Genomic DNA, 20,792 nt, shown 5'->3' with positions numbered 1-20,792 from the left:
GCCGAGTTTGCTGGAAGTCCTTTCTGGGTCTGTCCTCAGGGAATGGCAGAGGTGGGCATTCGAGAGCCTTTCAGAGGACCTGAGCGGGAGGAGTGGATTTGGGACTGCTTGGCCCCGACGTGCACTGTTGTCTGGGTTTTGTCAACACAGACTGGTTGAGCGGTCCCTGGCGTGCTGCCGAGAGCCCTCCCTGGGTCTGGGGAGAGCCAGACTTCCCTGGGCAGCGGGCCCTGATGGCTGCCTGTGCCCCACAGGGCAGAGGGTGCTCATCACGGAACAGCTGCAGGACGTGGAGGTGCATGAGGGCTCCTCGGCCACGTTCTGTTGCCGCGTCGCCCCTGCTGACCACGAGCCCGCGCGCTGGTTCCTGGATGAGACCCCCTTGCATGCCAACGAGCTCAATGAGATTGAGGTCCAGCCTGGGGGATACCATGTGCTCACGCTGCGGCAGCTGGCGCTCAAGGACTCTGGCACCATCTACTTCGAGGCTGGTGACCAGAGGACCTCGGCCACCCTTCGGGTCACTGGTAGGTGTTGTGCCTCAAGGCCAGGGCCATCCCAGGTGGGAGTGTCACCTGGCTCATGCTGTGCAGGGTGCAGCTTTGAGGAGGCAGAGCAGCTCGCGGGCCGCGGGCCGCGGGCTGAGCATAGGTGCAGGCTCACAGCTGCAGCAGATCAGCTGTCCGGGGGGGTCGAGGAGGCACCCGCTGGGAATGCTCAGAAGCGTGGTCACCATATCTGCTGTTGGCCTGCTCCTGCCAGGGTGAGAGCTGCGCAGAGCCTGCCCTGTCCCCTCCACGTCCCCATCTGTGGCTGCAGCCTGAGGGAGCTGGCAGACACTGACGGGCATCGGCCATCTGCAGCTGGGCCCCAACCCCAGACCTTGGCTCCTCTCTCTGTCCCCCAGAGAAGCCCAGCATCTTCTCGCGGGAGCTCACAGACGCCACGGTCACAGAAGGCGAGGACCTGACTCTCACGTGTGAGACCACTGCTCCCGGCACCCCTGTGCGCTGGACCAAGGACGGGAAGACGCTGCGGCCGTCCGCCCGGTGCCAGCTGAACTATGAGGGCTGCTGTGCCCAGCTGGTCATCACAGGTGCCACCCCGCAGGATGGTGGGCGATACAAGTGTGAGGCTGGAGGGGCCTGGAGCAGCTCCATCGTCAGGGTCCATGGTGAGCCAGCGCCCAGTCTCCCAGTCCCCCGGCAGGCGGGTGGAGGCCGGGCTGCACGGTCCCCCTCTGCCCCTGACCTGTGGAGCAGTCTCCTCCTGCTGGCTCCCGGCACCCCTGGCTTTCTGGAGCAGTTGCCCGGCCTCCGTTAGGTTGCCTGGGTCACCCCAGCCCAGGGGGGATGAAAACAGGAGGCTCGGCTCCCAACCCTGGAGGCTTGGGGTCAGAGGTCATGGTGCTGCCGGACTGGCCCCCTCTGAAGCCCCCGCTGCCTCCTGTGCGGCTGGCTGTGCGTCTGGAATTAGGGCCCACCTGACTGGGACCTGCCGTCCCCGCGGTCTGGAGCCCTGGGCCAGGCCGCAGCGCCTGCTTCTCAGGGCATGCTGGTCTGCCGCGCGCCTGCCGCGGCTGCTCCTGGGCCGCCTCCGCTTGCCCGTCAGGAGCGCCAGCCCACTGGGACCACGCCCACCCTGGCTGAGAACCCCGTGGCGGGTGGGCTTCTCTCAGGGAGGTGAGCAGAGCGCCTCTCTCCGCAGCTCGGCCGGTGAGGTTCCGGGAGGCGCTGCGGGACCTGGAGCTGCCGGAGGGCGGTGCTGCCACGCTGCGCTGTGTGCTGTCCTCCGTGGCTGCACCCGTGGAGTGGCGCCGTGGGGAAGAGGTCCTGAGGTCCGGCGGCAAGTACTGCCTGCGCCAGGAGGGTGCCGTGCTGGAGCTGGTCATCCGGGACCTGCGGCCCCAGGACGGCGGCAGGTATTCGTGCTCCTTTGGGGACCAGACAACCTCGGCCACGCTCTCTGTGAAGGGTGAGCATCCCTGCTGCCCGCCCACGGGCTGGACTGGCTGCTTGGCGTTTGCGGGACAGGGGTGACGTTCTCTGTGTCTTCTGGTCCTCCGCAGCACTGCCTGCCCAGTTCATAGGGAAACTAAGGAACAAGGAGGCCACGGAAGGGGCCACGGCCACGCTGCGCTGTGAGCTGAGCAAGGCGGCCCCCGTGGAGTGGAGGAAGGGGACAGAGCCCCTCAGAGACGGGGACCGGCTAAGCCTGAGGCAGGAGGGGGCCGTGTGTGAGCTGCAGATCCGGGACCTGGCCGAGGAGGACGCCGGGGAGTACCTGTGCATGTGTGGGCAGGAGAGGACCTCGGCCACGCTGGCCGTCAGGGGTAAGGACTGGTGTGGCCTCGGGCACAGGCTGCTGAGTGTCTGGGGATAGTCTCAGGTCCCCGCGTGCTGCTGTGCACTCTGCTCCTCACAGGCGTCTCCCATGCCCTGTGGGCCTGGCTGACCAGAGCAGCAGCGTGGGCCACTCCCATCCCAGGGGTCACAGCTGGGGATGGGGATTTGGGTGAAGCCAAAGCACCAAGCGACACAGGAGGAGGCTCCAGGGCCTGCATGCCAGGGAAGGGGCAGCGGGAGATGGAGGAGCAGCGGAGGGCACGGCCGCCAGGCAGCTGCCGTGGGGGCCGCCCTGTGGTGGGCACGGACCGGGGGTGTGTCCGGGTGGCTGGAGGATCTCCCCAGCTGCGCAGGGCCTCTCCCAGGGTGCTGCTGTCTCCGCTCCCACCTCGGGGTCAGGGGGGGACTCCTGGGGCGGTGGCGTGTTCTGGTGGCTCCCTCCATCTGCACGGGAGTCGGAGACCGTGTGGAGAGGCCCCTCACGAGCGTGGGCGGAGCACCATCCAGCACAGGCGCTACCGGGGGGCAGAGGCACCTGTGCACACAGCCCGTCCTGTGACTGCAGGACGCTGGGGAGGGGCCCAGGGGAAGCTGCTCCCTCCCTCCGCTCTGGGAGACGCTGCCTGTGGCTGAGAAGTGGGGCTTTGCTGACCACCTGAGAGCTGCTTCCAGAGCTGGGCATGGCCAGGAAGGACAGCCTGCCCGGGCCCTTCTGGAGAGCGCTGCACTTTCTAAAGTCGCCCAGATGCCCGAGACACTATTGCCTCAAGGCCCCTGGGCAGACGCACTGGGCCCTCCAGGAGCCCCAGGTTCTGGCTGGTGGCGGAGGGTCCCAGCCTCAGTGCAAAGGAGCCGAGCGGGCCTCCCTCCTCTGTGGCTGCCACCCTCTGCTGCCTGGGGCTGGGCCATTTGTTTAGTTGTGGGTTTTGTCATCAACTCCCCTTTGCTCAGGGGAGCTTGCTGGCTGCCCTGTGGCTGCATGCTTCAGGTGACGGTCCCAGGGGGAGAGTGGTGGCTTCTCTCCCTGGCCAGGGTATCCTTTGCCTGGTCTGCCCTGGAAGGTGGAGGGTATGACTTCACGGGAAGGTTTCAAGCAGCCTATTTGATGTCCCCAACCATCCGTCAAGAGCATTAAACAGCTGTGATGGAACCTCAGAAGGGGCCCCAGCCGGGTGTGGTCTGAATGGAGCCTCTGGCCAGGCGAGGCCCTGAGTCTGCTGCTCAGCACAGTCAGAGCTGCCGTGGAGGAGGCTGGGCCGGGGAGCCGACGCTCAGCCTCTGTTCCCGCCCGTCTGTTGGGCCCCGTGACTTTCTGTGGGCCTCTCCTCATGCTGCGGTCCTCCTCCACATCTGTGCTGGCCTGCACATGAGTGGATCGGTCTGCCATCTGACCCACTGGCTGCTGTCCCGTGTCCCTGCATACAAGCTTCCATTCCTGTTTCTGGAGTGGTTTTCATTGTTGAGTGTCCTGTCCTGCCCCGCCCATGATCCTGATGTTCTTTGTGGTCTCCTTGGGCCTGTCCAGTTCAGGCCAGGCATGTGGTCACGGAAGCCTGGAATGGAATGGCCGGGTGGTGCATGGGCTGGACCCTGGGGAGCTGGGCCATGTCCTCTCTGGGCTGTCTGTGGCTTGTCTCCTCCACATACTCAGCATAGTTGTGTTGGTGTCTTTCTGGCCCCCAGCCCTGCCCGCCAGGTTCACAGAGGGTCTGAGGAATGAGGAGGCCGTGGAAGGGACCACGGCCACGCTGCGGTGTGTGCTGAGCAGAGAGGCCCCCGTGGAGTGGAGGAAGGGGACGAAGACCCTCAGAGACGGGGACCGGCACAGGCTGAGGCAGGAGGGGGCCGTGTGTGAGCTGCAGATTCGGGGCCTGACCGTGGAGGACGCCGGGGAGTACGCGTGTGTGTGTGGGCAGGAGAGGACCTCGGCCTCGCTGGCCGTCAGGGGTAAGGACCGTGTCCTCATGGGCTTGTGGCTTGGTGTCTTCATGTGGTCCACTGCCACCTCTGCCTCCTCTTGGCACGACTCCCGGGTGGTCTGTGGCCCTGTCCTCTGCCTGGGTCCTCCTGTTCTTGTCTGTGCACTGTGTTGTCTTCCTGCTGGCTTCTCGCTTCTTTTCCTGTCTGTGTGTTGGTTCATCACTCACGCCGTGGTCCTGTGGCTGTGTGCGTGTGGCTCCGTGTGGGTCACCTTTCTCACGCCGTGGTCCTGTGGCTGTGTGCGCGTGGCTCCGTGTGGGTCCCTTTCTCACGCCGTGGTCCTGTGGCTGTGTGCGCGTGGCTCCGTGTGGGTCACCTTTCTCACGCCGTGGTCCTGTGGCTGTGTGCGCGTGGCTCCGTGTGGGTCACCTTTCTCACGCCGTGGTCCTGTGGCAGTGTGCGCGTGGCTCCGTGTGGGTCACCTTTCTCACGCCGTGGTCCTGTGGCAGTGTGCGCGTGGATCCGTGTGGGTCACCTTTCTCACGCCGTGGTCCTGTGGCAGTGTGCGTGTGGCTCCGTGTGGGTCACCTTTCTCACGCCGTGGTCCTGTGGCAGTGTGCGCGTGGCTCCGTGTGGGTCACCTTTGCCACCGGAATCCTCCAGACTGCACGTGTTCTCAGTGACCGCTTGGCCCTCCCCAGCCCTGCCCGCCAGGTTCACAGGAGACCTGAGAGGCCAAGAAGTCACGGAAGGGGCCACGGCCACGCTGCGCTGTGAGCTGAGCAAGGCGGCCCCCGTGGAGTGGAGGAAGGGGTCAGAGCCCCTCAGAGACGGGGACAGGCTGAGCGTGAGGCAGGAGGGGGCCGTGTGTGAGCTGCAGATTCGGGGCCTGACCGTGGAGGACGCTGGGGAGTACGTGTGCGTGTGTGGGCAGGAGAGGACCTCGGCCACGCTGGCCGTCAGGGGTAAAGACCTCGTGTGGCCGTGTGAACCTCCAGTGTGCACGCTGTCTCTGCCTCCGCCGCCTGCATCCACACGGCCCAGCTCTGTGGCAGCCCCGCGGCCACCTGTCCATTCTCAGTTCTCATCGGGATCTGTGTGCCCACCCCTCCTCCATCCTCTCTTCCTGAGGGACCCTTGCTCCCTCCCTTCTGTCCAGCCACTCCCTTGTTCGCATGGGGGTCCTTTGGCATTGCGTGGCCTCTGTGGCTCAGTGTTTCCAGACAGCCCATGTTCTCAGTGACCGCTCGGCTCTCCCCAGCCCTGCCCACCAGATTCACAGAAGACCTGAGAAGCCAAGAAGTCACAGAAGGGGCCACGGCCACGCTGCGGTGTGTGCTGAGCAGAGAGGCCCCCGTGGAGTGGAGGAAGGGGTCTGAGACCCTCAGAGACGGGGACCGGCACAGGCTGAGGCAGGAGGGGGCCGTGTGTGAGCTGCAGATTCGGGGCCTGGCTGTGGAGGACGCTGGGGAGTACGCCTGCGTGTGTGGGCAGGAGAGGACCTCGGCCACGCTGGCCGTGAAGGGTAATGACCACTGTGGCCTCCCCAGGGACACCTGTCTCCTGTCCTCTGCCTGCAGTCTCTGTCCCTGTGTCTCTCCCTGTTGTCCTCGTCCTCTGCTGGCCCTCTAGAGTCTAGCCCTCAGGACCAGGCCCGCTAGACGCCAAGGCTGGACGGCACTCTGCTTGAACTTGGTGCTGTGTCTTGCAAACCTTCCAAGGTTGCGGTCTGTCCCGTGGCCTGAGTGGAGGTGGCCGGGCCCTCTGAAGCCGAGCAGGGGACAGGCGCATGCTTGTCCAGGCCTAGGGCAGTGGCACCCTGCCCTTCTGACGGCCTTCGTGGCCGTCCTCTGCTCCCGGGGAGGCTCGTGTGTGGCGGTCACCCTGCGGGGGCCCGAGGCCTAGCAGTTCCCTTCCTCTGGAGACTGAGGCCACATTCCTGCTCTGTGGAATTCTCAGCCAGGCATGGTGACACGCGTCTCATCCGAGCGACTCAGGAACCCGAGGCAGGGGGACGAGAGTTTGAGGCCAATCTCAGCAACCGAGCGAGGCCCTGGCCTAAGCAGTGGCGCGCCCGGGGCTCAGCCACCAGCGCCGAGCGCACAGGTGTCTCGGACCCTGTTCTGGCTTGCGGTTCGTGGGTGTCAAGCCCCTGGCAGGTGGCCCCAGGCATTCCTGTCCCCTGCTGTCCTGGCTCCTGGGAGTGCTGCTGGTCAGGAGCCCCGCGACCTCCGGCCGGGGCGGGCGGAGCCACGTCTGCGCTCGGCTCAGCCCCTGCAGTGTGGGATGCAGGTGTTCCTCAGGCTCCGTGCTGGCTCCGTGCCGCCGACAGTCCTTTCCTCCGTTTCTGTCTGTCTGCTCACGCTCCTCTGAGCCGTAGGGAGACTCCAGGCCACACCTCCCACACTTGGCCAGCGCTCTCGCCAGCTGGACGTCCGGCCTTGCTCTTTCCCAGTGCTGCCCCTGGAGCCTGGAGCACAATCTGGCCCAGTTCTGGGCCACCTCCCAGCCAGGGCACCTTCTTCCCTTCCCAGGAGCGTGTCCCCATTTCCATCCCATTCCCGGCCAGAAGCACCGTGCTAACGGTCTGCATTTCCAGTCAGGCGCTTCATGGCCGCCTGGGCTTCTTCTAGCATAACCTCCAAAGTCCTCCAGACTCTGGCCATCACCCCGGTTCCAAGGCCTGCTCTAGTTTTGAGGTTTCATAGCAGCACCCCACTCACGGGCTCTGACGACAGTGTGGTTGGAACCGGGAGGGGAATCCCGTCTGTGAAGCAGGGAGACTCACTGGGAGCCGCCTCACACGGGGACCCCGGGAGAGGTGTCGCCTCACCGCACAGACCTGCGGACTCAGAGCTGGAGGCCCCGGCACGCCTCCCAGCGATGAGAAGCCGTGGGTGGGACGAGGTGCCCTTGGAGAAGATGAACCTGAACGGAGCCCCACTCCAGCCACTGCGCACGGGCGGGCACAACGCGGGACCTCACTCAGACCTCGGGGTCCCGCCAGCTCCATGACCCTCCAGCTTCCCTGCTTCATTTTCCTTCTGGACGTTCGGGTCTTGACCAAGGTTTGATGGTGCCTGTCCATCTGATCCTTCCTAGCCCTGCCTGCACAATTCACTGAGGATCTGAAGCCCACGGAGGCCGTGGAAGGGGCCACGGCCACACTGAGGTGTACGCTCAGCAGAGAGGCCCCCGTGGAGTGGAGGAAGGGAGCGAAGACCCTGACCGGTGGGGACAGAGTCCGCCTGAGGCAGGAGGGGGCCGTGTGTGAGCTGCAGATCCGGGGCCTGGCCATGGCGGATGCTGGGGAGTACGCGTGCGTGTGCAGGGAGGAGAGGACCTCGGCCACGCTGACCGTGCTGGGTAAAGACCACGTGGTCGAGCAGATCTGTGTTCTGCTGCCCTCGCGCTGACCTCGGCCTCCCGTCCGCTCAGTCCACCTTCTCTTCCGGGGCCTGTGACACCCCTTCTCATCCCTGCCTGGGACTGCAGCCAGCGCCCACCCCTCAGCCCCCAGTGTCCGTCCCGTCCGCCTGTCCTCGTCCTCGTCATGTCCTGTCCCCAGAGTCCCAGCACATCGAGGCTCTTCAGTGTTTCAGACCCCTCTGGCCCTGCATGTCGGGTTCATATGGAAAGAGGCCTGAGGAGGCTGCAGGAAGGCCAGGGCCATGAGCGCTCAGGTTGCAGAGGGAAGCCTCAGGTCACGGCGCCCAGCACACGCAGCGGGGGGCTTGTGTCCAGTTGTTTCATGTCCTTTCTGTTGTCCACGTCCATCCTCCCACATGCTTGGAGGGCATGACTGCATCCATGTCTTTCTGGCCCCCAGCCCTGCCCGCCAGGTTCACAGAGGGTCTGAGGAATGAGGAGGCCGTGGAAGGGGCCACGGCCACGCTGCGGTGTGTGCTGAGCAGAGAGGCCCCCGTGGAGTGGAGGAAGGGAGCGAAGACCCTCAGAGACGGGGACCGGCACAGGCTGAGGCAGGAGGGGGCCGTGTGTGAGCTGCAGATCCAGGGCCTGACCGTGGAGGACGCCGGGGAGTACCTGTGTGTGTGTGGGCAGGAGAGGACCTCGGCCTCGCTGGCCGTCAGGGGTAAAGACCTCGTGTGGCCGTGTGAACCTCCAGCTGGTGTGTGCACACTGTCTCTGCCTCCGCCGCCTGCATCCACATGGCCCAGCTCTGTGGCCACCTGTCCACTCCTCCTCTGGGCTTCTCTCACCTCTCCTGCTGAGGCTCACATCCACCTCACTGCCCACTCTGTTCCTCCATGGTTACTTGCTTCTTTCCACATCTGTGCCCATGACCCACCTGTCCACACCGCGGTCCTCTGACAGTGTGTGGCCCCATGTTCTCAGTGACCGCTTGGCCCTCCCCAGCCCTGCCTGCCAGATTCACAGAAGACCTGAGAAGCCAAGAAGTCACAGAAGGGACCACGGCCACGCTGCGGTGTGAACTCAGCAAGGCGGCCCCCGTGGAGTGGAGGAAGGGGTCTGAGACCCTCAGAGACGGGGACCGGCACAGGCTGAGGCAGGAGGGGGCCGTGTGTGAGCTGCAGATTCGGGGCCTGGCTGTGGAGGACGCTGGGGAGTACGCGTGCGTGTGTGGGCAGGAGAGGACCTCGGCCACGCTGGCCGTCAGGGGTAAAGACCTCCCGTGACTGTGTGTCTTCTTGGGTTCCTGCCCTTGCTCTGTGTCCAGCCCTGGCCGTGCTGCCCCAGAGGGAGGGTGCTCTTTCCCTCTGTCTTGTGCTGTTTCTCTGTCCTGCTTGGTGTTCGGTCACAGCACTGCCCAGTGTCCCCCCAGTGACCTCACATGGCCACTTGTCACGGAGCGACAGAATCCCCACCTGTTCTCCAGCCGCGTTCTGTCATTCCTCGTCTGAGTCTCTGTGTGCTGTGTACACCCCAATTCTCTTTTGGGGGGCCAGGCATTCTGATGCCCAGGGAGGGTTCCCCAGGCACGGCTCGGCATCTCAGGGGCGTGGGGAACGGTCCTGCCCTGGGGTCACAGGGACAGCCTGGCCTGCGGTGGGGAGTCGCGGCCCTTCCCTGGGGACTGAGGAGATGCAGCTGTGCCCTAGGGTCTGGCCTGGGAGACACACGCCCTGCCCTGTGTCACGTCCCTGTCCTGGGGTTGGGAGGAATAGGCCTTGTCTTACCCTCTGGTCTGGGGTGGCTATTGCCCTCTTCTGTGGTCTTGGGGAAATGACCCCTCCCTGGTGGGAGTGGGGCAACAAGGCCTTGCCCTGGCCATATGACCATGTGACTGGACTTGGCCCTGCCCTGGGTGGCCCCAGGGGGACACAGCCCCGAGGTAGGGCTGGAGTTTCTGAGAGGGAGGCTGGCATTAGGAAAACCTGGGTGGGTGCTAGATCGGCTCCCAGCACCCTCACCTTCCCCCGGCCCTTGGGTGCCACCCAGACCTCCTGTGGAGGGAGGCCCAGGGGCTGCAGGGAAGGGAAGCGCACCCTGGCTCGCCAGCCGCGTGCGCCTTGACCCTGCCTCCCACCCGCAGCTCCACAGGCTGTATTCCGGGAGCCACTCCAGTGCCTGCAGGCAGAGGAGGGCTCCACAGCCAGCCTGCGGTGCGAGCTGTCCCTGCCCACCGCCACCGTGGTGTGGAGCAAGAGCGGCCTGGAGCTGCAAGCCGACGGGCGCCGGGAGCTGCGGCGGCGGGGCTGCACCGCGGAGCTGCTGCTGCGGGACCTGCGCCGCGAGGACGCGGGCGAGTACAGTTGTGCCTGCGGCTCCCAGGCCACCAGCGCCACCCTCACGGTCACAGGTGGGCGACCCAGGCATGGCGAAGGACGGGGTGGGCGCAGATTCCGTGCTACCCTCAGACTTCAGCCCCACCTGGGGGTCCCGGCGTAGAGGACCCGGCTCGGCGGGGCGGGGCGGACCTGCCCTAAAGCTCCGCCTGCCCCTCCCACCTCGCGGCTCTGCCCGCCCAGTTGCTTCCTGCGCCCACGGGGCGTCCCTGGGTTCCTTGGCCGCGCAATTTCGCGGAGGCCGATCGTTCTCTCTCCCTTCCCGGGAGGCCCCTCTTCCTACGCAGTTCCGCAGTCGTTCTGCTGGCTGTGCCCTGATCCCGCCCCGCTCCCCCAGAACTGCGCCTCCTGTTCATTTCCAGCCGTCGGGCGCAGCTGCGCTCCTGAGGTCCTGCCTCTATGCGAAGCCGCTCGGGTGTGCTCCACCCCTCCATATCCGCGCCAGGACCTCCCTTACCTGGGGAGAGGAGAGACCTCCGGGGGCAGTAGTTTCGCCAGCGCGGTCTCTCCTCTGCCCCATGCGGTTGCCCAGTTGTTCCCCATGGTGTGCCTTGTGGGTCCGACTCTAGATTTGCCGGACGTGGTTTTCTGCCTACCAGGTTCGCGGTCTTAGGGACTCGCTTTCACCATCTTTCTCCTGCCCCGCAGCTGCGCCGGTGCGGTTCCTCCGGGAGCTGCAGGCCTTAGAGGTGGATGAGGGAGCTACAGCGCACCTGCGCTGCGAGCTGAGCCAGGCGGGCGCGAGCTTGGAGTGGCGCAAGGGCTCCCTGCAGCTCTTCCCCTGCGCCAAGTACCAGATGGTGCAGGAGGGCTCCGTCGCCGAGCTGCTTGTGCGTGGGGCGGAGCAGGAGGATGCCGGCGACTACACCTGCGACGCGGGTCAGGCGCAGACCACAGCCTCCCTTTCCGTTCGCTGTGAGCTGCCCACAGGCTCCTGTGCTTCCCCAGCAGCCTCATACCTCATGGGGCGGGCAGCGCCTTGCTCAGGGCAAGCCTGAGGCTGGGAACCTTAGTCCTGAGCTGTCCTTTCTGATCCCCCAGCCCCCAAGCCCAAGTTCAAGACCCGGCTGCAGAGCGTGGAGCAGGAGGCAGGTGGTGTGGCTCGGCTGTGTTGCCAGCTGAGTGAGGCCGAACCAGGGGCCTCAGTGCAGTGGCTAAAGGAGGGCGTGGAGCTGCCCATGGGCCCCAAGTATGAGATGCGCTGCCAAGGGGCCACTTGCGAGCTGTTGGTCCACGGGCTGGAGGTCAAGGACACGGGAGAGTACGCCTGTGTGGTGGGTGGCCAGAAAACCCTGGCCTCCCTCAGGGTCAAAGGTGAGCCAACCAGGACTCCTGAGTGGAGGGTGAACCCTCCCTGCCACGGCCACTCCCTGATAGCTCCCCTAGGGGCACACCTGGCTGTAACAGGTGCAGCTCAGGTGGTGGAGGTCCCACAGGTTACAGGTGCTCTTCTCCCTACACCATCCCCCATGCAGATCCTCCAGGAGATGGTTTTTGGGGGTGGGCACGAAGCCCTCAGCCCCAGAGGCTGTGTCCTTCCTGTCCCCCAGCTGTCAGCGGGCTGGCCTGACCTGGCCTGGGTGGCCCTTTCTGAGCACCTATTTGCTCTTTCTGAAGGGCTTATTTTCCTGGAGGCCTGGCCAGGATAGGGCCTGCAGCAGTATTGGGGCTGAACAGAGCCTCCATACACTGTCCTGCAAGAGCTGTACCCTTGGCCTAGAGGGGCAGGTGCCCCCAGCCATTTCTGGACTCCTTGAGTGAAGCAGCTGGCAAATGCCACACAAGGCAGGAGAGCCTAGGTGGCCAGGAAGGCTTTCTAGAGGGGCATGGCAGCCTGGTGCAGGTGCAAAGGGACCCCTCTTGCCACCCCCAGAGCCCGAGGTTACCATTGTGAGGGGCCTGGTGGATGCTGAGGTGCAGGCTGACGAGGACGTGGAGTTCAGCTGTGAGCTGTCCCGGGCGGGGGCCACTGAGGTGCAGTGGCGCCTCCAGGGCCTGCCACTGCAGAGCAACGAGGTGACAGAGGTGGCTGTCCGGGATGGCTGCACCCACACACTCCAGTTGAAGGGCGTGACACTCGAGGACGCCGGTACTGTGTCCTTCCACGTGGGCAGCCACACCTCTTCTGCTCAGCTCACTGTCAGAGGTAGCCAGCTCTGGGTGGGCCTATCCTGTCACTACCCCTGGGAGGAAGTCCCAGCCCGGGCCCTACTGGGGACAGAGATGGACAGCAAGGGTGCTGAGTGTGACAGGGAGGGGCGCCGCAGTCGGGGTGCAGGGGTCCGGGCTGACGGCTGAGTTATGCTGGTGGGAGGCAGTGGTGGACACCCAGAGGTCCGTCAGGTGAGAACTCAGGTTCCATCGCCTACGCCTCATGAAGGGCGCGGCAGACCGAGGCCCATGCCCACTCCTCAGCCATCTTGGCATCTCCATGGGTCAGAGCCCTGGCTCGAGGAAGGAACTGACAACACACCCCACGTGCCGTCTTCAGGAATTGGGGCGGGACGCGGAAGCTCTGCTGAAGGAGCAGGCATTCTGGGCACAGGGACTGACACCCGTGCCCACCCTGTGTCCAGTCCCAGAGGTGACCATCCTGGAGCCCCTGCAGGACATGCAGCTGAGTGAAGGCCAGGATGCCCACTTCCAGTGCCGGCTGTCCAGGGCCTCAGGCCAGGAGGCCCGCTGGGCTTTGGGAGGGGTGCCCCTGCAGGCCAACGAGATGAACGACATCACTGTGGAGCAGGGCACCCTTCACCGGCTCACTCTGCACAAGGTGGGGCTCTAGGACCTGGCCCACCTGGATGGGAAGGTTCCAACTCCATTCAGAAAGACCCTGCCGTAGGGGATTGGGTCGGGCAGCTGATGAGCCCCATCCCTAGGGACTGGCTAGGTGGATTAGCCCTTTCTGGTCAGGATGAGGTGACCAGGGCTGAATGTCTTCCTCCCTGTGTCCTCAGGTGACCCTTGAAGATGCGGGAACCATCAGTTTCCAAGTGGGCTCATGTAGCTCAGAAGCCCAGCTGAAGGTCACAGGTGGGCAGCTCCCTCCCATACCCAGGCCCTCACTTGTGGATACCTCTGTTTCCTGGGCACCACAGCATTTTACATATTGGCAGCTGGTGTGTGTGTGTGTGTGGACAGAAACCCCAGATTTAGCAGTTTCCAGTTTCTGATCGTGTACGTCATAGGCTGAGGTAGGCTGGTGAAGATCTTGAGAAATGTTGGGTGTCGGGAGCCACAAGCCAGGGTTGGTGCTGTCTGTGGGAGAGCCTGGCTGCCACGGGCTTGGCCCTGAGGTGGAGACAGGCCTTCTGGACTCACCTTCCAATGCCTGCCACTCTGAAATGGGCTATGTGTCTGCACACATATCCACGTTAATATGCCCTTGGCATGCCAAACAGGCTCAGAGGTGTGGATGCAAGAGCTTACCCATGACATCTGTGTGGATTCAGGCATGGTGTACATGGCCCCAGAACGTAAACAGGATTTTAGGAATCTTCAACTTGGATTGTGCCTTGATTCCAGAACTGGTCACCCTTGAGTGCCTTCCCTCGCTGCCCTATTCCTGGTTCTCAGACCAGTCACTCCACACCAATCATTCATTCATCCATCCACTCATCAGCCACCTATCCATCCTTCTACCATCCATTCTTCTCTATTCATACATTCGTCAATCATCATCCATCAACCATTCATCCATTTACTACCTCCCCCATCCACTGTCCATTCACTGTCATCCATCTATCCCTCCACCTTCCATTTATCTATTGCCTACCTCCTGCATCTAGCTATCCGTGCACCTTTCTACTCATTGTTTCTGTCCATCCATTTATCATACATTCATCCGTTGACCACCCATTCGTCATCCATCTGTCCATCCACTAACCCATTAACTATCCATCTATCTACCCTCTACCATCTACCAACCACCATCAAACCATTCATCAATTCACCATTGAACAAATCCCTACCCTTGGTCAAGTCTTGGACCTCGAAGAGGGCCACAGGTAGCTTTGCCCTCGAGGATTCCCCAGTCTGCTTGGAGGAGCTGGACATGGAGACAGTGAATTCTGAATCCCATGCTCTCCTCCCCCAACACCTCAAGAATGGACAGACATGGTCAGTTCTGCAGACTGGGGGGATGGGAAAAGCTACGAGGGCCTTTGGTTGAGTGATGAGAAGTGTCATGGGTGTCCTTTGTGGGAGCAGTGCAGGAAGGGCCTGTGAGTTCCTGGGGTGATGGGTCTGAGGGTGGCACAGAGGGGCTCTGTGTCCCCAGCCTGGGGACCATGGCTTCTGTGTGCATACCTCACTGTGGCCTCGGGGGGCCCTGGGCTGGGTGTGTGAATGGAGGTCCGGGCTCGGGGGCTGGTAATGGAAGCAAGGCCCAGGAGCTGGCCAGGCAGTGCATTTGGGGAAGGCGGTTGAGGGCAGATGCGAGCGGGTACTGGTGTGCCCGTGAGGAAGAGTGTGGAGAGGCTCTGGAAGAGGGTCTGCTGGGGTGGGCACGGGGCGGGCCGGGGCTGCCCTGCATGGCACTGTCCCGATGGGTCCTGCTGCCTCTGCAAATGGTGCCTGCCTGCTCCCTCGTGGCCCCACGCGATGGGAAGAGGCCTCTTATCAAGCTGGCAGCGTCCATGTCCTCATGAGGCAGCCCCAGGATGGCTTGTGAAAAGTGCTGGGGTGGTCGGCCTCCTCCTGCCTGGCCCCGGGCAGCAGGCGGTGCAGGAAGTCTCTGGTTGCGCCCTGCCCTCTGGCCTGCGGGGCATGGGAGGATCAGCTGTGGGCACTGGTGGCCTGGGCGTGCTCTCCGTTCCTCTCCCTCTGGCCACCCTGAGTGTCCATCTGAGAGGTGGATGGGATGGTGCCTACGCGGAGGGTACTGGCGGGCAGCAGCCATGATTCACTGGGAAGGCCCTGGGCTTGAGCTTCCATGGGGCAGGGATAAGGACAGTCGGATCCGCATCAGGGCCCTGAACCCTGAGGCTGCAGGGACCTCAGAGGACAACTAACTGGACGAAGTGCTCTCTTGGGAGGGAAGAAGCATTTGCTTCCTCCCCCAGGGATGGAGAGATCCATTGCCCTCTGGGAGAAGCAGGCCCTGGGGCCTCTCCTTCCTGCCCCACCCTGGGTCAGATGAGGCGCCATCACAGGAAGAGCCCCATCATGGGCTTGGGCTTGTCCGTTCTTGTGGCATGGCCCCCTGTGGGTGAAACCCGGAATGTTCTGGCGGGGCGTGAGCCGGGCTGGCTGTGGTGGCCTGTCTCCTCCTGTGGTGAGGGCTCAGGTCGTGCTCTGGGTCTGAATGGTGCCAGTAGGCCCCAGGGTGGCCTCACCAGTGAATGCCAGCACTGGGCCAGCACATCCCATTTCTGACAGCGTTCTGCAGAACACTCACTGTCCTGTGCTCGCTCAACCCAGAACACTTGACCAGACACTCGCCACACGTAAGCAGCTCTCCAGTGGACGCCCACTGGGTGTCCTGTAACTCTGGGTGACGCTATCCACCCAGAGTTAGCACAGACCCTGCCGGCTAAGGGCTCAGTCCCACAGGCTTCCCCGGCTTCAGAAGCCAATCCCAAAGCTCAGGTTGCTACCCAAATTCTAAGTGGCTCCTCGTGGGGCCTCCCACTGCCCCTCCTCAGCCTTGACCAGTTTGTTAGGACAGCTCACAGAAGTCAGGGACCCACTCACCCTGACTAGCTTGTCACAGAGGATCCCGCTCAGGGTCAGCCTGATGGAGGACGTGCATGGGGAAAGGACCCAGATTCCATGCCCTCTCTAGGCCGCCCTCCACACCCAGGTTCACCACTGTGGAAGCTCATCTGGTCTTTTTAAGAGATTATTTTATGGAGGATGATGTCCAATCGCCCTGCTTTCTCAGAGGATGGGGCTGGACCTTGTAACCCTATAATCACTTGATCTTCCTGGTGAGCAGCCCCTTCCTGAAGCTGTCTCAGGGTCCGGCCTGAGTCACCTCCCTGACATAATCTCAGGTGTGATTGGGAAAAAAAAGCCTGTTTCGTATAACAAGGCACTTGCATCATTTAGGAAATTCTGCAGGGCTGGGAGCTCTGGGCCAGGAATGGGCACAGACCAAATCTACTGCCATGCCACGCTCCTGCAGCAAGCCCCAGTGCCCCTGGGGGATGGACCCAGCCCTCCTTCTTGCCCTCTGTGCAGAGGCAGCGCCCAGCCTGGTCCGTGGCTTGCAGAGTGTGGACGTCTTCGCGGGGGAGGTGGCCACGTTCTCCTGTGAGGTGTCTCGTGCGGGTGGGCCAGAGGCCCGCTGGTGGCTGGATGGCACCTTGCTGCAGGACAGCCCCCAGAGTGCCATCACTGTGCGCGATGGGACCTTCCACTCCCTCACACTCTCAGACCTGGGGGTGGCCGACTCGGGCACCGTCACCTTCCGCTCAGGGCCCCTGGTCTCCACAGCCAAGTTGTTGGTCAAAGGTATTGACCACTGGGGACTGCCCATGCTGGTGCTTCTGCCCTGCTGCCATGTGCTTCCTGCAGACTCCTGGGGGCGACCGGGGTGGGGCTGTGCCCAGAGCCAGAGGCCAGGCGTCACTCCAGGCGTGCCACCTCCCAGGGCAGTGCCCCACAGGCACCGTGGGCAGCCCCTGCCTCTCTTCCTGAGTGGGAGTCTAGGCTTGGTGAGGGTCCACTCCCACCTGCCACGTAGGTCCAGGGCATTGTTGCCAGCTTCGCTGCCCACCACCTAGTTGGCCGCACATCCCCAACCGATGGCCAGCCCCTTGGGGACCTTGCTGGGCTCCTGAGGAGAGGCCCATGCTGTTGGCCCTGGCCCACCTGTCCCTGCTCATACTTGCTGCCCTGCTGGGGGCTCAGTTGGAATCTGTGCCCTTCCGAGGAGGAGCTGGCCAGATAGGGAGAGCAGCAGGCTGCCAGGGGCTCCCCAGCCCTTCCCAGAGCTCCGCCTGGTGCCTCTGGCAGCAGATCCCGGGACTGTGTTCAGATTTCAGCAAATGGAAATGGGTGGGGGCTGGGGTGGGCAGCAAGGCCCCCAGAGAGGGTGAGCTGGGCTGGGGCTCTGGACTCTGGGGCAAGCCCCAGGGCACCCAGAGGAGCCTTTCCAGTGGGGTGTGTTTCTGGTGGGCAGCAGGTGTAGGTGTGAGGGACCAGAGGAGCCCTGCCTGGACAATGTGAAGCCTGGACACTGGTGGGGTGCAGCCTGTCTGACGTGGAGGGCTCTGGGCTGCCGTGTGGGTTCCCACATGTTCCCACTGCTCAGCCGTGGCCATGAAGCTCCATGCCTGCAGCCGCTGAAGCCACTAACACTCAGCGGGGGGTGGGCCATGGTGGCGCTCTTCCTTGGGGCTGACGCGTGTCCGGCGTGTTGGCCGACAGATCCCACGGTGGAGGTGGTCAGTGCCATGCAGGACCTGGCAGTGGAGGAGGGCGGCTCGGCCGAACTCCTCTGCCAATACTCGCGGCCCGTGCAGGCCACATGGAAGATGGACGAGCGGGAGGTACACGCAGATGGGCACCGTGTCATCATAGAGCAGGACTGGACCGTGGCCAGGCTGACCTTCAGGCCGGCCCTGCCCTGTGACAGTGGCATCTATTCTTGTGAGGCCGCAGGCACTCGTGTGGTGGCACTGCTACAAGTGCAAGGTGAGGCCACCTGGCAGGCAGCCCAGGTCCAGCACGGCGTGGCATGGCTCTGGCCACGCAGCAGTGGTGGAGTGGCAGGCCACGGCAGGTGACCGTGCAGCTGGGGACAGGCCTGGGAGGGCAGGCCACCGCCCGGCCCCGCACAGGGGCTGGATCAGGGCATGCGCTGCTGAGCTTGTGCTGCTGGGAGGAACCGAGGTCAGGAGTCCCAGAGAGGGGAGGACAGAGGACCGAGGACACGGAGGCCTGGTGGGCAGGCAGCGTGGGGTTGTGCCTGAGCTGTCGCAGGTCCTGCAGCGCTGCTGGGGCATGTGCACAGCGTGCTGTCCATCCCTGTGACTGAGTGGTTAGGAGGTGTGAGTTCTCTCAGCTGTGCAGTGGGTCCCCTGTGGTCAGGAGCCCACTGTGGGTGTGAGGTGCCCAAAGGTGGGCAGGGTGTGGCGGAAACACCACAGGCCCTGGTTTCCACCTCCCGAAGCCGCTGGTGACCTTCTGTTTGCCCTTTGTAGTTTGGGGGGCTCCCCCAAGGGACAGTGTGGTTAGCAGGCCCTGAGCCGTGCTCTCCCCGCAGCCAAGAACACGGTGGTCCGGGGCCTGGAGAACGTGGACGCGCCAGAGGGCGGCGAGGCGTTGTTTGAGTGCCAGCTGTCCCGGCCCGAGGTGGCCGCCCACGCCTGGCTGCTGGACGACGAGCCTGTGCACACCTCAGAGGACGCAGAGGTGGTCTACTTTGAGAACGGGCTGCGGCACCTACTGCTGCTCAAAAACCTGCGGCCCGAGCACAGCTGTCGGGTGACGTTCCTGGCTGGGGACGTGGTCACGTCTGCGTTCCTCACCGTCAGAGGTGACTGTGATGAGGGGGCGGGGAGACCCCTTCCACAGGAGGCTGGGCCACGAGCTGAGCGAGGGTGGAGGAGGCAGCACCAGGTGGCCTCCAGGACTCACGCCCACCAGGAGGGAAGCTGGTCTCTGGGAACCCCCTCCCCACCTCCAGAAACAGGAGTCTGGGCTGCTCACTCAGTGGGACCAAGCACGGGGCCTGAGGGGGCGGCCTGCGGAGAGCCCTCACCTCCGCGGGTGTAGCCTCAGGGAGAGCTCTGGGGCTGGGCCGGGAGTGGGCGTGGACTCCGGGGCCCCGCCCACCGGGGACTAGGCGGGGCCTGGAGAGGCGGGGCTGCGAGGCGTCAGTCTTTGAGACCCTTTGTACAGACCGCTGGACCCCTGGGTCTGCAGCAGAGCCAAAGCACTGGGAAATGGGGACACAAAGCGGGTCTCCAAGACCCCTCCTCCAGGGGTTGGGCAGCTCTCCTAGGATGGGGAGTGCAGCTTCAGATGAGGGACGGTCTGCTGGCAGGAAGAGTTGGTGAGAGATGGCGGTCTCTGGCTCTCCCACTCGAGGCTGGGTTGCGGGAGACCTGGTCGGCCGTGCTGGGCTTACCTTTGCCCCTTGGGCCCCCTGCCCCCTGCACTCACTCCACCCCTGACCTGCAGGCTGGCGCTTGGAAGTCCTGGAGCCCCCGCAGGATGCAGCGGTGCGAGCTGGCTCGCAGGCTCGCTTCACCTGCACGCTCAGCGAGGCTGTGCCCGTGGGTGAAGCCACCTGGTACATCAATGGCACTGCGATACAGCCCGAGGACAGTGACTGCATGGTCACCGTTGATGGCAGCCACCACACCCTGCTGCTACGCAATGCCCAGCTGCACCATGCTGGGGAAGTCACCTTTGCTGCCCGCGACGCTGTGGCCTCAGCTCGGCTCTCAGTGCTGGGTTGGTGGTTGACTGGGTCCCCTTCCCTGCGGGTTGGGTCACTTCCCTGACGCCAGAGTGGATGACTATCCTGGGCTGGGTCCTGAGAGTCTAAGGGTGGTCCCTCCACTCCTGGGCGGCTCCTGCAGGTGTGTGGGCCAGGTCACTGAAATCTCAGAGGACTGCTGTTGACCAGTTGTGTCCTGGCTCAACCCTGTGGACTCCCTGAGGCCAGGGCCCCAGACCCTGCCCCACCACCTGCCGCTCTGTGCCCAGGACAGATCCAAACTGGCCCTGAAGGTTTGGGCAGGAGGAATGAGGTCTCCACTCCATATGGGCTGGGGCTTCCCCTGGACCCCAGGGAGCAGAAACATACCCGCATCCCTTCTCCCAGGACTCGGGGGAGGTGACCTGCCCCAGTGCCTACTTCCTGCCCCACAGATCCCCGGGGCTGCTGCGGGGCCTGCAGGCCCGGTGAACGACTGACCTACCTTCTTCCCTGCAGGCCTCCCGGACCCCCCAGAGGATGCCGAGGTGGTGGGTCGCAGTGGCCACTCGGTGACGCTGTCCTGGGTGGCTCCCACAAGTGACGGTGGAGGGGGTCTATGCGGCTATCGGGTAGAGATGAAAGAGGGGTCCAAGGGCCAGTGGCGTTTGTGCCATGAGCTGGTGCCTGGGCCTGAGTGTGTGGTGGACGGATTGACCCCTGGGGAAACCTACCGCTTCCGAGTGGCTGCCGTGGGCCCTGCAGGTGCCGGAGAGCCAGTGCACCTGCCCCAGATGGTCAGGCTGGGTGAGTACTGTCCTTGGTCCTGGACAATGCCCAGCTTCTCCAAGGTGGAGGGAGGAGCGGGCAGGGTGAGACCTGGACCCCGGAATGCCTCCCACCTGATGTGGCCTGTCCTATGTGGACACTGTTCCCCCAGAGCCAGTGGAGCCTGTACCTCCCCCAGCCCCTGCCCCTGTGAGCCGGCAGGTGGTAGCCGGAGAGGATGTCCACCTGGAGGTGCAGGTGGCAGCTGAGGCTGGTGAGGTCACCTGGCACAAGGGGACAGAGCGCATCCAACCTGGTGGCCACTTTGAAGTCCTTTCTCGGGGTCGGCAGCAGACACTGGTGATCAAGGGCTTCAGGGCAGAAGACCAGGGCGAGTACCGCTGTGGCCCGGCCCACGCGCTGGCCTCCACAGAGGCTGCTGCCATCCAGGGTAAGTCTGGCTCCTGGGGTGGGGACCGTGCTGTGCAGGGGCTGGCCTGCCCTCCCTCACCTGCTCCTGGGGGGCTGTGCCCGCCTCTGAGCCTGATCCAAGCGCACGCTGTGCATGTGTCCCACCCCTGCCCAGGGGCTGACACTGAAGCTGGGCCCAGGTTCGCT

General features: G+C 64.1%; 1 protein-coding gene across 1 annotated transcript in view; it reads left to right on the top strand.

Moving 5' to 3' along the window:
* The window catches only part of Obscn (obscurin, cytoskeletal calmodulin and titin-interacting RhoGEF), a 140,383-nt gene that overhangs the window by 77,717 nt on the left and 41,874 nt on the right, over positions 1-20,792 (top strand). Inside the window, exons 40-59 of the mRNA XM_047537974.1 lie at positions 255-527; positions 908-1,174; positions 1,708-1,974; positions 2,069-2,332; positions 4,029-4,292; positions 4,967-5,230; positions 5,527-5,790; positions 7,368-7,631; positions 8,095-8,358; positions 8,643-8,906; positions 9,781-10,047; positions 10,682-10,948; positions 11,075-11,347; positions 11,907-12,179; positions 12,610-12,806; positions 12,991-13,066; positions 18,246-18,518; positions 19,166-19,441; positions 19,926-20,213; positions 20,347-20,625. Coding sequence (XP_047393930.1) covers positions 255-527; positions 908-1,174; positions 1,708-1,974; positions 2,069-2,332; positions 4,029-4,292; positions 4,967-5,230; positions 5,527-5,790; positions 7,368-7,631; positions 8,095-8,358; positions 8,643-8,906; positions 9,781-10,047; positions 10,682-10,948; positions 11,075-11,347; positions 11,907-12,179; positions 12,610-12,806; positions 12,991-13,066; positions 18,246-18,518; positions 19,166-19,441; positions 19,926-20,213; positions 20,347-20,625 — 5,124 coding nt within the window. The remainder of the gene's footprint in view (positions 1-254; positions 528-907; positions 1,175-1,707; positions 1,975-2,068; positions 2,333-4,028; positions 4,293-4,966; positions 5,231-5,526; positions 5,791-7,367; positions 7,632-8,094; positions 8,359-8,642; positions 8,907-9,780; positions 10,048-10,681; positions 10,949-11,074; positions 11,348-11,906; positions 12,180-12,609; positions 12,807-12,990; positions 13,067-18,245; positions 18,519-19,165; positions 19,442-19,925; positions 20,214-20,346; positions 20,626-20,792) is intronic.

This window comes from Sciurus carolinensis, unplaced genomic scaffold (assembly GCF_902686445.1).
Source record: "Sciurus carolinensis unplaced genomic scaffold, mSciCar1.2, whole genome shotgun sequence".
In the NCBI taxonomy this organism is placed as follows: domain Eukaryota; kingdom Metazoa; phylum Chordata; class Mammalia; order Rodentia; family Sciuridae; genus Sciurus; species Sciurus carolinensis.
This window is presented reverse-complemented; position numbering and strand designations above follow the sequence as displayed.